General features: G+C 39.7%; 1 protein-coding gene across 1 annotated transcript; it reads left to right on the top strand.

Annotated features, from left to right (window-relative positions):
* Positions 1 to 6,978: 6,978 nt before the first annotated feature.
* Positions 6,979 to 8,248, top strand: LOC108109631. The gene is made up of 3 exons (XM_017218205.2): positions 6,979 to 7,094; positions 7,175 to 7,334; positions 7,395 to 8,248. Exons 1-3 carry the CDS (start codon positions 7,090 to 7,092, stop codon positions 7,839 to 7,841), a joined length of 612 nt encoding a protein of 203 aa, XP_017073694.2. The 5' UTR covers positions 6,979 to 7,089; the 3' UTR covers positions 7,842 to 8,248.
* The last annotated feature ends 5,698 nt before the right edge of the window (positions 8,249 to 13,946 follow it).

The following is a 13,946-nucleotide window of genomic DNA, read 5'->3' as shown; positions in this document are numbered from 1 at the left end:
CGGCCAGCTGGATAGGGGAGAGGTGGGGCTGGTTTAAGGGCCAAAAGGGAGAGGGAAAAAAAGGGGAAAAGCTGAAAATGCGGGGAAAACTTATGCAAAGTTTTCTTAATGAAAAGATTTACGATGGCAATACTCGAAATTAGCAAAAACTGAGGTTGTGGCCAACAATGAGCAGCAGCCCGAGGGGGTGGAAATTCTTCTAAACTTTTTGCCAGCATGGCGGTTGGCAGAATGGAAAACTTTGCCAGCAATGTTGCAATCGAGGAAATATGCCAACCATACCGACTGAACTGACCCACCCAGAATTCTTCCCGCCCAATTAGTGCGTATTCCAATTTGTGGCTCTGGCCAAAAGAAAAATGTTCAAGCTTTCCGAAGAAAATCAAATTAATAAACTCAACTAACCGGATTGCCATGGCAACATGGTGGCTGCTCCTTCGGTTCCTTCGGCTCCCTGTGGCCAGGACTTAGACATTAACAATCGAATCCACATCGATTGCCAGAGATTTATTAAAATAATTCGCTTCACAGCATCCATAGATGAGGTCGAAGTGCAGTTGGTCAGCCAGGTGTTACGGCGGCTTCTAGGCACTAGTTAGCGGCTTCTCTAACTGGAATTATTTTTCTGAGTTATTATGAAAACGTTTTTTTTGTTTAACCAGCACTTGCTTTGTATTATTTTGTAGATAGTTTTCAGACTGTCAGTTTTAAATTGATATTTTAAGATTATTATCTTGGGATTAAGTGACTTTATTTACTCTTACTAATAATTCATAAGCTAATAATTCATATTTAGTTGATCAATTCAATCAATAAATTGTGTATTATGTATTTAAGAATGTAATTTAAATATTTAAATAACAAGGCAAAGAATTATGAAAGAAACAGCAGAAAAATCTGACATTTGTCATTTGAATTCTTTTGCTTAAAATGATTCCTTAAAATTAAATTAAATATTTTCTAAATATGTACAGTCATTTCGCTATCTGTTAGGAAAGTTTCTTTGACATATCTAACTTATTAATATATTATATTTAATTTATACAACTTATTTATAACCTTTTAAAACTTGTTAACAGAAAAGAGTTACGAATATGATTAATATAAATTAAATATGTCAGTAAATGGTCTTGGTATGGTCTATGTAATTACTTTCTAAGCAAGTAAAAATTTATTTTTAAACCTTAAGACATTTTAAGTATTTAACTTAGTCTTAAACTTGCTTAAATCCATCTCCTTCTCATCTTTAAGTAAGATTTTTCTCAATGGAAAACGTAAATTCGATCGAATATCGTATTTGGCCTGTTCTCTTAAATCGATGCCTCAGGCAAAGGCCGCAATCCCACTTCCACATCCACATCCACTTCCACTTCCGCACGAGCAGCGGCGGCACAAATAAAAAATAAAAAAAAAATAATAAAGGACACAACACAACACAACGGGGAAAAAAGGGTTAAAACAATAGAAATTGTTGCCGGCGTCGGAGAAGTTCGGGAAAAACCATTCTTTATATGTTGCATGGTATAATGCCGCCTTTAACGGCCCGCTCAGCTGCTGCTGCTGCTGCTACTGCCACTGCTACTGCTACTGCTACTGCTGCTGCTTTTGCTTTGCTTTCCTGCCGCCATCCCCAAATCATTATTGCAAAAACAGCTCCTTTTTACTCGACATTTTTCAACCCCACCCAAATCCCGGCGGCCCGGACATCGAATCCTTTCGTTCATAAATCAAGTCTTTGGTTTAATTAAATCTTGTGTTGGCGGTAAAAACTCGAGCACAACAAAATGCCGGCTGGAGCAAAATAACAAAAAGAAAACAACGAAAAACAAGGAAAAAAATAATCCAAATTTCCAGGAGCTGGAGATGGAGCTGGAGCTCAAAGCTGAAGCTGAAGCCAAACGCCTCCGGTCTTTTGGCCAAGAATATAGGAGATGCCAAATATTTGCACAGTCTGCAGAGTCGAACAGGATATGGCTGGGAAAATGGAAAATGGGTGGCAGGAAAAGCGGGATCTTTTTACCCATTGTCGACTCGTCACGTTTTAACTGTCGTCGCGGTTGTCCTTTTCATATTTTCTTTTGCAAACTCATTTCCTTTTGTCGGTTTCGACTTGTTGTCTAACGTCCTTCGTCCTTTTTGGGTAGCTAAATGGGAATGGAAAGTCCTCTTGCCATTAAAATCGACAACAGTTTCGTTTTTGGTCCAATGACTTTTGCTTACGTTAATTAATTAATGAGAAATAAATTTATTTAAAAGCTAAGATTTGTTAGGGAAAATATTAAAATTTATAGTTTTTTTTAAGGATAATTCCCTGCCATTTTAGCAAACTTTTTCTCAGTGCCGACATAAAACACATGCCAGAAAATGTATAAAAAATTGCAGATGAAAATTAAAAAGACAAAAGGACCTGCGAAATATTATTTCGCTGCCCTACTGTTTCGTATTTCCCCCGCCTTGAGGAAGCTTCTTTTTTTTTTGCCAGGCCAGACAAGGCGAAACCTTGAGCACTTAAAGCTCGCTTAATCTTTGACATAAAAACAAGCGAAACAATGTGGAAAAGTGCGGAAAAGCGTGGCGAGGGGTTGGCAACCAGAGCGGCTGGAGGCGGGAAATTGAATGCAAGACACGTTGCAGGATTTATGGCCAAGGAGCAGCCGCCGAACGCAGACTAATAAACAGGATTCCAGGGGCATGGGGTAAAAATTAAAAATCCTGAAAGGGGCGGAGGGGGAGAGGAGGTCCTTGAGTCCTTGGCCGAAAATTGCTGTGAAAATTATAGACAAAATATATATGTATGTATAAGGACGTGAGGCAATGTCGGAGAATCCTTTCCCTTTTTTTTGGCCTGATTCACTCGTGCGGCAGGCCAAACAGAACGAAAGACGAATGAAATGAAATGGAATGAAATGAAATGGAATCCTTTACCGTAAGAATTTCATGCACGTCAACACGTCCTGGCAGCCAGGACACTGCCGTTGACAGGCGCAAGTCCCCTTGCCTCCAAGGACAGGAAATCCGGAACCCAAAAAACCGGAGAGAAGACTGTGTAACAATTTCTAATTCATATGTTCCTGAGCCTGTTTCCCAATCCAGATGATTTATGATCCAGGCACGCGAATCCCGAAATGAAAGTCCTGTCCACAATCGAGGATGCTCCAGTGATGTGTTCGTGTCACGATAGATGTGGTTTCGATGGATAAGAAAACTAATATATATTTTTGATTTTTCTGATACTTTCATAGTAGGAAAACGTAAACCCCTTAACGTCTAACAGGACTTAAAAGGATTTTAGTAAGCTAAAAAATAGTATTAAAATATAATATAAACAGAAATCCATCCAATACCTATGCCGTATTTCATCTTATTACTAGAAAGCCCCAAGGTTGTCCAGAAGTAGGCTTATTTTCCTATTGTTGCATACTTTTAAGCGCTCATAGTTAAGTGTCACGAAATTTTCAAGAGTTTTACCATCATCTCTAGATCTCTTTTTCCCTGGCCTTTAATCATTCAATAGGCAATTTGTTTGGCCCGCCTGGCAGCGTTGAAATGAAATGTTTCACACATTAGGCCGGTCAACTACTTGGCCAGGATGGCAGTCCTTCGAAGTCGGAGTCTCCGGCTACTATATTTAATATCATTTATCTTTCTTACGCCCCAAAATGCGGTTTGTGGATGTATGCGTGTGTGTGTGTGTGTGTGTGTGTGTGTAAAAGAGGGGATGAGCGTGTTGTTGTGATTTATGATTATCAAAGTATTTGTTACCTTTGTGTCCAAATTATTTGCTCGCCCATAAATCATTTTATCCTTGGGCAGCCTTCGCCGCTTTGATTAATTTTCTTCAATTGCCGTCCGCGATTGGCGCCTGCGATTTGGGACCCGCATAGGGACTTCGATTGCCAATCGGTTTATTGAGGGGTTTCGGCCTGGATGGCTGGACGATTTGCTTGATATGCCAGACAGCGCCTTGGCACATAATTCACACAATTGGTCAACAAGTCAACGGCAGGTCCACCCCTTAACTCCCACACCCCTTACACCAATCAACCCCCCATCAGAGGTTATCCTTGCACAGGCCCCCGACTATTTTGCTAATCTTGAGTGCAAACGCGCCAAACACCATGAATTATGTATTTATTTTGCCATTTTTCTAGCGACACGGGGTGAACGGAAACTTGAAAGACTGATGTTGTCCAAAGGGAACAAAGTACTGGATATTAGCTGATATCTCTAAAGGATTTTCTTGTCTTTTTAAAGTCAAGTAAATGCTTGAAAAAAAGAACATAAAAAGGACATATCTGACATATGAATAGATTAGAAATGATATATATATATATATCTTTGTATTTAGTTAGTATTCTGCCAAAAACTTTTGTTTATATCAAATAGCTTAGACTAAGACTTTTTCCCTTACATGTTCCCTTGTTCTAGAGACCTAATTCCAGTACAGAAAATGTTTTCAACATTTAGCATAATCCTGCTTCGGCTTTCACGCATTTGATTAGTCAACAAGCCGTGGAAAAAGTTGCCTCCTTCTTTCCCAAGAAGCGGCTCCAATCAATAGGGGAAAATCTTGAGAGCAAACTCAGCGGCAAATGAATTATTTATTTGGATTTATTTGAGGCCAAGTAAAACAAATGATCCGGACCAACAACAACAATAACAACAACAACAAATGCTGACCCGAAAAAAAGAGGAGGAAAAGCCATAGAGTAAAAGCCCGGGGCCAAGTGAAAGTGGCATAAATAAATAAAGAGCCGAACACAAAGCATATTAGGCTAAGCTACTTGCGATTTCCGTTACACGTCCGTCCGGGCTATAAAAATGCGGAAGCTGATTAGCCACCCACCCGCCGGCCACACCCACTTCACCGCTCAACGGCCACCACGTCCACTGGCCCACCGGAAAGACCCAAGAAAAAATGAACTCCAAAGAAAATCCAAGGGATGGTCGAGAATTTTATGAGGCACGAAAATTTACAACGCCTCTGGGGTTGTGTCTTCAAAAGCCCAAGATGGGGACAAAGTTAACACGAACAAAAAAAAAATGGTTAAAAAACCGGGGAATATCCAAGGAAAAGCTAGGGAAAACCCAGAGCGAAAAGAAGTTGCCAAGTCTCATAATCGAAATTGGTCACAGGTGGGCCCGGGAAGTTGACCGAAGAGAGCTTATTGAAATTAAATGTGCTGGCCGGCAGATAATGCCCGTTTAAGGCGTGTTTAGCTAAGTTGAGTTTGATTCGGGTGACCCTGCCCCCTGTCTCCCCCTCTTTGACTCTTCACCAACGATTGCCGTTGTAATTTATTGCGAGGGCTAACTGTCTCGACAATCGAAGTTACCCCCTGACCCCCACGTAAATTAAGAAAAATTACCAAAAAATCGTCGTCTGTCCTGTGAGCTGCCATCTAGTCATGACATTTTCCTTTGGCTGGATAAATTTTTAATCAAATCAAATGACAGACATCATTAATTCTGCTTCAGCAGTGTTTTTTATAAAAAAAATCCGTCGAAATAACAAAGGAAAGCAATTTGGATGTTAAAAAGAAGCAAAGTAAAGGAAAATGTGCTAATTAACGCATCATTTCTCAGATGTCTTTTAAATATGTGTGAATATTCTTGAAGGCGACTTTCCTCTCTATTTTCATTTATTTATTTATTTATTATATTTCTATGGGAGATTCTTATAAAATTAAGCCTAATAAACAAACGTTTAAACAAACCAAAATTTACAGTTAAAGCATAATCAGAGAACCGCTTACTTTTGTGTTATGCCATTCACCAATTTTCTATTAGCACATCTGACCGAATGTTATCGATAAACTAGTAAAGGTATTCCTCATTCAATTTAGTTGAACTTTAAACAGTTAGTAAGCAGTAGTGTTATATAAATTATGTACACAAAATTATTAAATACGTAAACGTATAAAACTGGTAAATTGCATTTTTAGCCCTTCGATTTTAAATATTTTAATCAATAATCTACCTTATAGGAGAAGATTTTATGAGGCTATATACATTACCTAAGAGCTTGACCAGAAAGGTGACCCTTTGTGTCTATTCACAGTCAATTATTGCTACCAGTATTACGAGTTATGTTCAAGCACTACGGGAGCCACACAGCCAGCACTTAGCAAATGCGAACCTGATGGAGGAGGTGATGGCCACATTGGCCAAGCAAGAGCTTGGTCTTGGGAATCCATATCCGATCAAGGTGCATCTACATACATACAGTGGATCCAAGCTTATTTCGTGCAAGAAAAAATCGAATTTTATATTTGATACTGCTACTAAACCAGCAGAGATATCAAAAAAATTTAAACGCAGTAATGTTAAGAATGTCGCATATTATCAAAATAATAACAAAAGTTTTTACTAATTCAAAAAACAAAAGAATTTTTCATACAAAAACTAAAAAATAGGGCAACTCCGACGCACAAGCTTATTTCGTGCAAGCACTTTAACGGTTAATAACTCTAAACTAGGACTTTTAAATCCATTTTTTTTTTCTTAATACTAGTAAAAATATATTAACAAAAGCATATTTATAAGTTTTCGAGGCTGGGGGTACTCAAAAATTACGGATTAACGACGATTTTCAAACTATGGCGCCACGAATAATAGTCAATAGTTTGTTGAGCAAAGCGAATTAAGGAAGGGAAAACCCAGGAAATGGTTACCTCAAGCTCTAGTACAAACCCATACATAACCCAAACGCTTTTTTGTGAAAATCGGGTGGCAGAAAGGGGCGGTAATGCAAAAGTGAATTAAAAACAAGCGCCATAATTAAGTACAACGTCTATCAGTTATCTTCTATTGCGAACAGACGGCCGATGAGTTCGAGAACTTGTTCGCAATTTGTGAATGTAAAGAATGGGCTCTGCTTATATTCGTGTCCAGCTTAGCATTAGTTACAAGTTTTGACTTACAAATTTGTTTGGTAGACATTTAAATATAAAGTCACCTTAGAAAACAAACTCAAGTCAAACTGAAAGGTATAGCAATCCCTTTCTACAACAAGTAAATTTGGAACGAATACAGGAATATTTTATTTAAACTTTTCATTTCAATAAGAAGCAAAAATTATATTTAAAAATGGAGTAAGTGAGAACAATATAGGCATTCGTGGTTAAGAAACAGATCGGAGTTACAAGTGATTAAATGTGGACTTTTGTCACAGGTCGCAAGGTGTTCCCTTTTCCAATGATGTCCCGGAGACAAGTGTTGACGATTCTTCGGACACTTACCTTACTCTCCATTTCCCTGTGGCCGATGTTTGCAAGGTCATGTCTGAAATCGGAGGACCAGTCCTGTTGAGCAAGTTGGTGGCCCACTTCGAGGTAAGGATTCACTCCGAAGTGGCTCTTTTTTCTAAAATTCATAAATGTATGTTAACGCAGGGTAAGATGGCAGTTGGAGTTAGGCATAAGGCGTCGAAGTTTGTATGCCAGTCGCTCGTAGAGGGCCTTAATCAAAAGAAAATAGGAAAGCGAAATGGAAAGTTCGTGCTTCCAGAGTTATTCAAAGAGGAAGAGAACGCGGAGGACATACTGTACATAGCTGAAGAACAACCAGCACCAACTTCAGGACAAGGGAAGAGCGAGCTCTCAAAGATGTTTTCGAAAATGTATGAGGTTGATCGCACTTACAAAAAGGGTCAAGAACGGATTAAGATGTACGAGTTCCTTAAGAAGGAAATTAAGTTTGTCGAAGAACTGATGGCCGCATCTCCAGAAGATCATAGGAAATTTTCCATGGCACTGGATTGGATGATTCGCATGAAAGCAAGTGAGAAAGAAGAAGCTTTAGAGCTCGCTAGAAAGTTTATGACTCTAATGGAAGATTAGTCGCCGACTTGTTAATCAGTTTGGGATTTGGCCACTTGAAAAGTTCCGTTACAACCTAGTTGAGTGATCTGACCCGATTCGATATCCACTCCTAGAAGATTGAAACGTCAGGCTGGGGGCAATGACGAAGTAAACAAACGCTGGAATGAAGTTTATTAATATAAGAATTTGAAGGGAATATCTCACCTGATCAGTGGACAGATCAACTCGGTTGTTGGGCGTAATGAGGAATACACGAACCTTCCTTATGGGATGGGAATACTTCCTATTCCTTCTCCACTTTATATTCATTTTATTCAAAATTCTTCATATTATATTATATTAATTAATAAATTGTGCCACATTCCCAATCGTAATTTATGTCTCGCAGCGTGCATACGGGCAGACGGACATGTCAATCGACTCGGCTACTGATCCTGACCAGTAATATATACATCATACCCATTTGTTATTCTTAATCATTAAAAAATGTAAATAATTTATTATTGCTGGACGACTACAAAATCAATTTCAAATCACATAAAATTTCACATAAGAGCCGCAGACTCTCGAGCCCGGGACTTGATAATCTTCTTCCTGTCTTTTGCCATCTTCAACGACTGCAGAGTCGGCTTGGCTTTATACACCTTCCTTCACTTTTCGGACAATACGTCTCTCCTCGTGGTCATTAAAAATTGTGTTCGGAGCTTCACGGCCCTTATCTGCCACCCGATTTTCGCAAAAAAGCGTTTGGGTTATGTATGGGTTTGTACTAGGGCTTGAGGCAACCATTTCCTGGGTTTTCCCATCCTTAAAATGTTTAAGGACTAATTCGCTTTGCTCAATAACTGTTGACTATTATTCGTGGCGCCATAGTTTGAAAATCCTCGTTAATCCGTAATTTTTGGGTGCCCCCAGCCTCGAAAACTTATAAATATGCTTTTGTTAATATATTTTTACTAGTTTTAAGAAAAAAAAATGGATTTAAAAGTCCTAGTTTAGAGTTATTAACCGTTAAAGTGCTTGCACGAAATAAGCTTGAGCGTCGGAGTTGCCCTATTTTTTAGTTTTTGTATGAAAAATTCTTTTGTTTTTTAAATTAGTAAAAACTTTTGTTATTATTTTGATAATATGCGACATTCTTAACATTACTGCGTTTAAATTTTTTTGATATCTCTGCTGGTTTAGTAGCAGTATCAAATTAAAAATTCGATTTTTTCTTGCACGAAATAAGCTTGGATCCACTGTATGTATGTGAGTGACTACACGAACTCCGAAAGTTACTACACTCTGTTACGGATGTTGGGATTAGAGATGATCCGAAGCGAAGGGTGTGGCAGGCAAGCACGAGACATATGGAAGATCGGTATTCAGACCCCCTGCATTGCTGCACCCATTGTGCGGGGGATCACATGATCAAGGACTGCAAGGAATTTAATCGCACTCCTACAATGGCACGAATCGCTCGTTCATTTAAGAAGGGCAGTAAATGTGAAGTCTACGGAAGAGGCATCACTGTCTTCTGCACAAGAGAGCTAGATATCACAGACGACCACCACACAAGAGGGATCAGGAGCCGTACAGGGGGAACCGAATTTGCTAAAGCAGTTGATTTTGAGTGGACTAACGATACCAGACTTGGGTACTATGGAAGAACGACGAGGAAACACTGCCAGAAAGCTACAATATGGCACTGAAGAGACTCAAAAGACGGATTACACGAAAAGCTTCGCTGATGAATGTCCTTCATCGCTACAAGCCATCACCAGCACTTCCACTTCTGATATGGAGCAGTCTGGGCTTATGTAGACATCAAGGAGCATCAGGTATAAGGGCAGACGCTACTAGAGATTTCTGTGGAGGCATGGAGATGAGCGAATAATGTGAAAACCACGAACCAATGACAGGTGGTTACAGAAGACATCAAGTTCAACGTTAAATATCCTTTGTTCCCAGTAGTGTGATGTCCGGGGAACGCGTCCCAACCAAGAGGGAGTCCGGAGATTTTTTGATCCGATTGGTTTTTTAGATCATACTGCCCTTCTGTCAAGTCGATGATCTCTTGAGGCTCAATTCCGTCGGCCAAACTGCGTTACCTTGGAGACTCCAGCCAATCGGCGTTGGTAGCACAGGCCTGTTGGCGGACGCAATACAAGTTGTGCTCCGATGAGAACGATCTCACGACTGGAACTCCAAGCAGCTCATGAACACCGTAAAACCAGAGCCCAGTTTGGTGATCAGCTGCTGCGTACTGTGGCAGATTCTGAGACAGTGCAAAAACTACCGGAGGTACAAACCGTTTGTCGGTGAACGGGTGGTAGAAATAATAGAGTGCCCCAATGGGATGGATACCGTCAGACGAAGACTACAGGAACAGCGCGACGAGGCCAAGACTGAGCAATAGCTGAGCGGTCCCCTCCATTCCTGGGGGATCAAAAGCGAGCTAGCCAAGATCTCTAGCAAGTTACGATGGAGTTCCACTGGCAGTTGATGAAGAAGATCAAAACTGAGAGTTTGCACTGGTCATGGCAAAACCCCCAACATCCTGCTGAAAGGAGTGCCTGACATTCTTCCTGATCTTCCTGGAGATGATGGAGTAGCGTATCATGAGGCACTAATTCTGGAAGGGATGGGTACAAGAATATCATCGCTTATACGCATGGGAAAGTGGTCGAGCCCCTCATTCGAGGAAATCTGGTGTTCTTCTGCGACCCGGCCATTCCCATGGAGACTGGAGTTCATGTGAGTAGATGGAGACCCTCCACAAGCGGCGGTGTGGACTGACTATCGAGCCAAGACCCCATTGGATGTGTTGAACGCGGCTTCTTCACGGTCGTGGGTGTGTCGCGGAATGGATTAGTTGATTTTGAGTTATATGTACCTGGTCATGCTTATTAGGCCAAAGCTAAGTGAAGTTTGGCGCCTTAGTAGCGGTATCTGAGAAAGAGGGAGGAGAAACGGCTCTACGTAGGATTAGAGGAGTATTTCAGGCTAAGTTGATCTGTTATACATCTTATAGTATACAAAAATCAAACCATAAATAACAACGAAATGGATTATGTGGAAGTATTGACTTTGGAGAGTCCCAAGGAAGGGTTTCAATTTATTTCATAAAGAGAGCCGTTTTTGGTATGAAGTAGTTCCTGGTAGTAAGCAGGCCCTAGTTTTTCAGTCAGATGTAGGAGCCTACCTTCATATACGGAAAGAAATTTGTTCGACTAAAAAAGAAATTTTAAAATGTCTTGGTTCTGGCCACGTTTTTGTCGCGTGAAGCCAACAAAGATGGAAGGAAAACGCCGTTTAGCCGACGGAATTGAGCCTCAAGAGATCATCGACTTGACAGAAGGGCAGGACAGAAGTCGCCCAGTCACCTGCCCCATTTGCATGGAGTTTCCTGAAAAACCTGTGGCCACCATATGCGGCCATGTATTCTGTGAGGCATGCCTAACGAGCTCTATGCAAGTCGTTGCGAAATGTCCTGTATGCCAGAGAAAAGAGAACAGTTTTCTCCGTGTTTATTTTTAATGTTTTATTATATCAGAAATATATTATTAGTGCACTTTACAAATGGGCCCGTGATTGTATCAATAGCTTTTGAAACATCTCCTCAATGTCTACATGAGCCCCCAACTGCTTCTGGTCAGAAGTGGAAAAGTACTGCTGGTAGGGGCTTGTAGCGATGAAGGACATTCATCAGCGAAGCTTTTGACGTAATCGGCCTGCGGAAAGTAGCCTAGTCAGCTATCTGTCTTGGCTATCACCGTACGGCTGCCTCTCATATTTTTAGGTTAAGCTGATCTTTTATACATTTTAAGGAATATATATGATATATGAATATATCGACTCTTGCGGTCTCCACGAAGGGTTTCTATTAATTTCATAATTCATAATTTGCAACCCTAAAAGAATGCGTTTTTGGTATTAATTAGTCCCTGGTATTAAGCAGGCCCTAGTTTTTCAATCCAATGCCAGAAGTCTTCATATTCAGAAGGATAATATTTTCGCCTAAAAAAGCAATTTTTAAATTTCGTGGTTCTGGCCACGTTTGCGTTGCATGGAGCTCATAAAGGTGGAAAGGAAACGCCGTTTGACTGACGGAAAAAAGCCTTAAGAGCTCATAAACTTGACAGAGAGGCATGATATGAGTCACAAAGTTTCCTGCGCCATTTGCCAGGAGTATCCTGAAGACCCAGTGGTCGGCCTGTGTGGCCACTTATTTTGCCAGGTGTGCCTAACCGGCCACATGCTTGTCGTGTGCAACATGTATTGTAACGATTAAATCCACCTATTTTTGTTGCCATGTTAATAATATAACTTAGCTGCACTCGACCAAATGTCTTCTTGTTATTCCTTTTGTCTGTCCTATTTGGTGGTGTTGCCCATAAGAAGTGTTGCGAACGAAATGGGAATGAAAACAGCAACGCCACTGGCAAGGAGATTTAGTCAATTTAAGTATTAATACTCAGGCTCATAAGGCTTATGAAATATATAATTTTAAGCAAAGTAACTTTTATTATTAGGAACAAATAGATAAAAAGGAATCATTTTCATTGACAACCCTGATAAAAAGGGACCGTCAACAGCAACAACAGAATTAAAATGCTGATTCATTAAGAGAATTTACAGTCAGGGAAAACGATGGAAATAACGATAACCAGTGGTAACGATAGTCAGTGTATCAACCTTAAAGGGAGGTTTGATGAAAATGGTTATTATTATGATATTATGGTAGGCTGAGGACTTATCAATTGAGCTGTTAAATCTTTCCGGTACTGCAAACCCATTTAAAATATTTATTAATTCAATTATTAATCAAGTTAGTTAGTGTCTATGAATGTGCTTCATTTGGATAGATCGACAGGTCTTAAGACAGTAATATTTAAAACCAAAACTAACTTTGACCATTATTATGAGCGATTCGTAGGTATCTGTGCAATGTACATGCTTAATCCCAACTTTCTAGCACTCATAGTTCCGTGATATCAGTTTCCCCTTCCTTGCAGCTCTCGGTTCAAGCATACAGATAGCTGAAATCTTTATTCACATACAAATTTGTGTATAAAAAGGATATAAACTAAAATTATTTATCCTTACACTTGCGTTTTGCCGCTCGTTAATTCTCAATAGCATCGCTTTTCTCAAATCAAAACTTTAAAGCACTGCCAACTTTAACACTGATAAGTAGTGTTGAACAACTGCAATGTAGCCAGAGTTATTTTTGATTTCAAATAAATAGATTATTATATGTAAACCGTTAGTTTTAGAGTTCACATGGCTAATGTTGCTGATCAGGAGTATATATACATACCCTTTATCGGGTAATGAAATGATCTAAGGAATCTGGTAAGTCCTTCTTGCGTTCTCGTAAATTGGCAATAGCTTATCACGAGTCTCAATCGATCCCAAATCAAGATGATAATGCCTCCAAAACCAAAATCAGAAGCAGAGCTGCAGAGTCATCTATCACAACGAGCTGATCTTTAATTATTTGAACGATTCAATTGACACTTGTAATAGTTTATCCCCGCCCCGAACTTGTCTCATTTTCAAGCTGGAAACATGTGCGGCTGACACAATGGGGATGGAAATGTGGAAATGCGGGAAAATGAGGAAATGAGGAGTGAAAGGAGCCGAAGCTCTGAGGCTAGTTGGATAGATGGCTGCTGACGAGCGGACATTGATAAATCACATATGGACGGGAGTTTCGGGTTCGAGTTGGTTTCCTATACGTTCCACTGCTGATATTTCTTTTCAGCTCCATTTTTTTTTGTAATGTTTGATGGCGCTGGGAAGGGGCTAAAGCACCGACACTGCAAACAAAACATTTGCCAATCAAGTCAACAGTATCTATATTACACAGGCAAAAAGGGATGTCTAAAGTGAGTTTATTTTGAGAAATTATACTTTCTAACTTTACTTATAAATATTTTTAAATGGTATATATAGTGACATATATATATTGATCTTCCTAACGAAACTATTTATAAATATTATTTAAAGATATATATTTTTAAAAATTTAAAAACGGTTTCTTCTCAGTGCCATGTGCCATGAGTTTTCTGCAGCGACATCAAATTACGAACTCATTATTGTTAGCGACGACAATGGGCTGCCCGAGGGGTTTTT

The sequence above is a fragment of the Drosophila eugracilis genome, unplaced genomic scaffold, assembly GCF_018153835.1.
Source record: "Drosophila eugracilis isolate 14026-0451.02 unplaced genomic scaffold, ASM1815383v1 contig_649, whole genome shotgun sequence".
Classification (NCBI taxonomy): Eukaryota; Metazoa; Arthropoda; class Insecta; order Diptera; family Drosophilidae; genus Drosophila; species Drosophila eugracilis.
The sequence above is the reverse complement of the archived record's forward strand: the minus strand, read 5'-3'. Positions and strand labels throughout refer to the sequence as shown.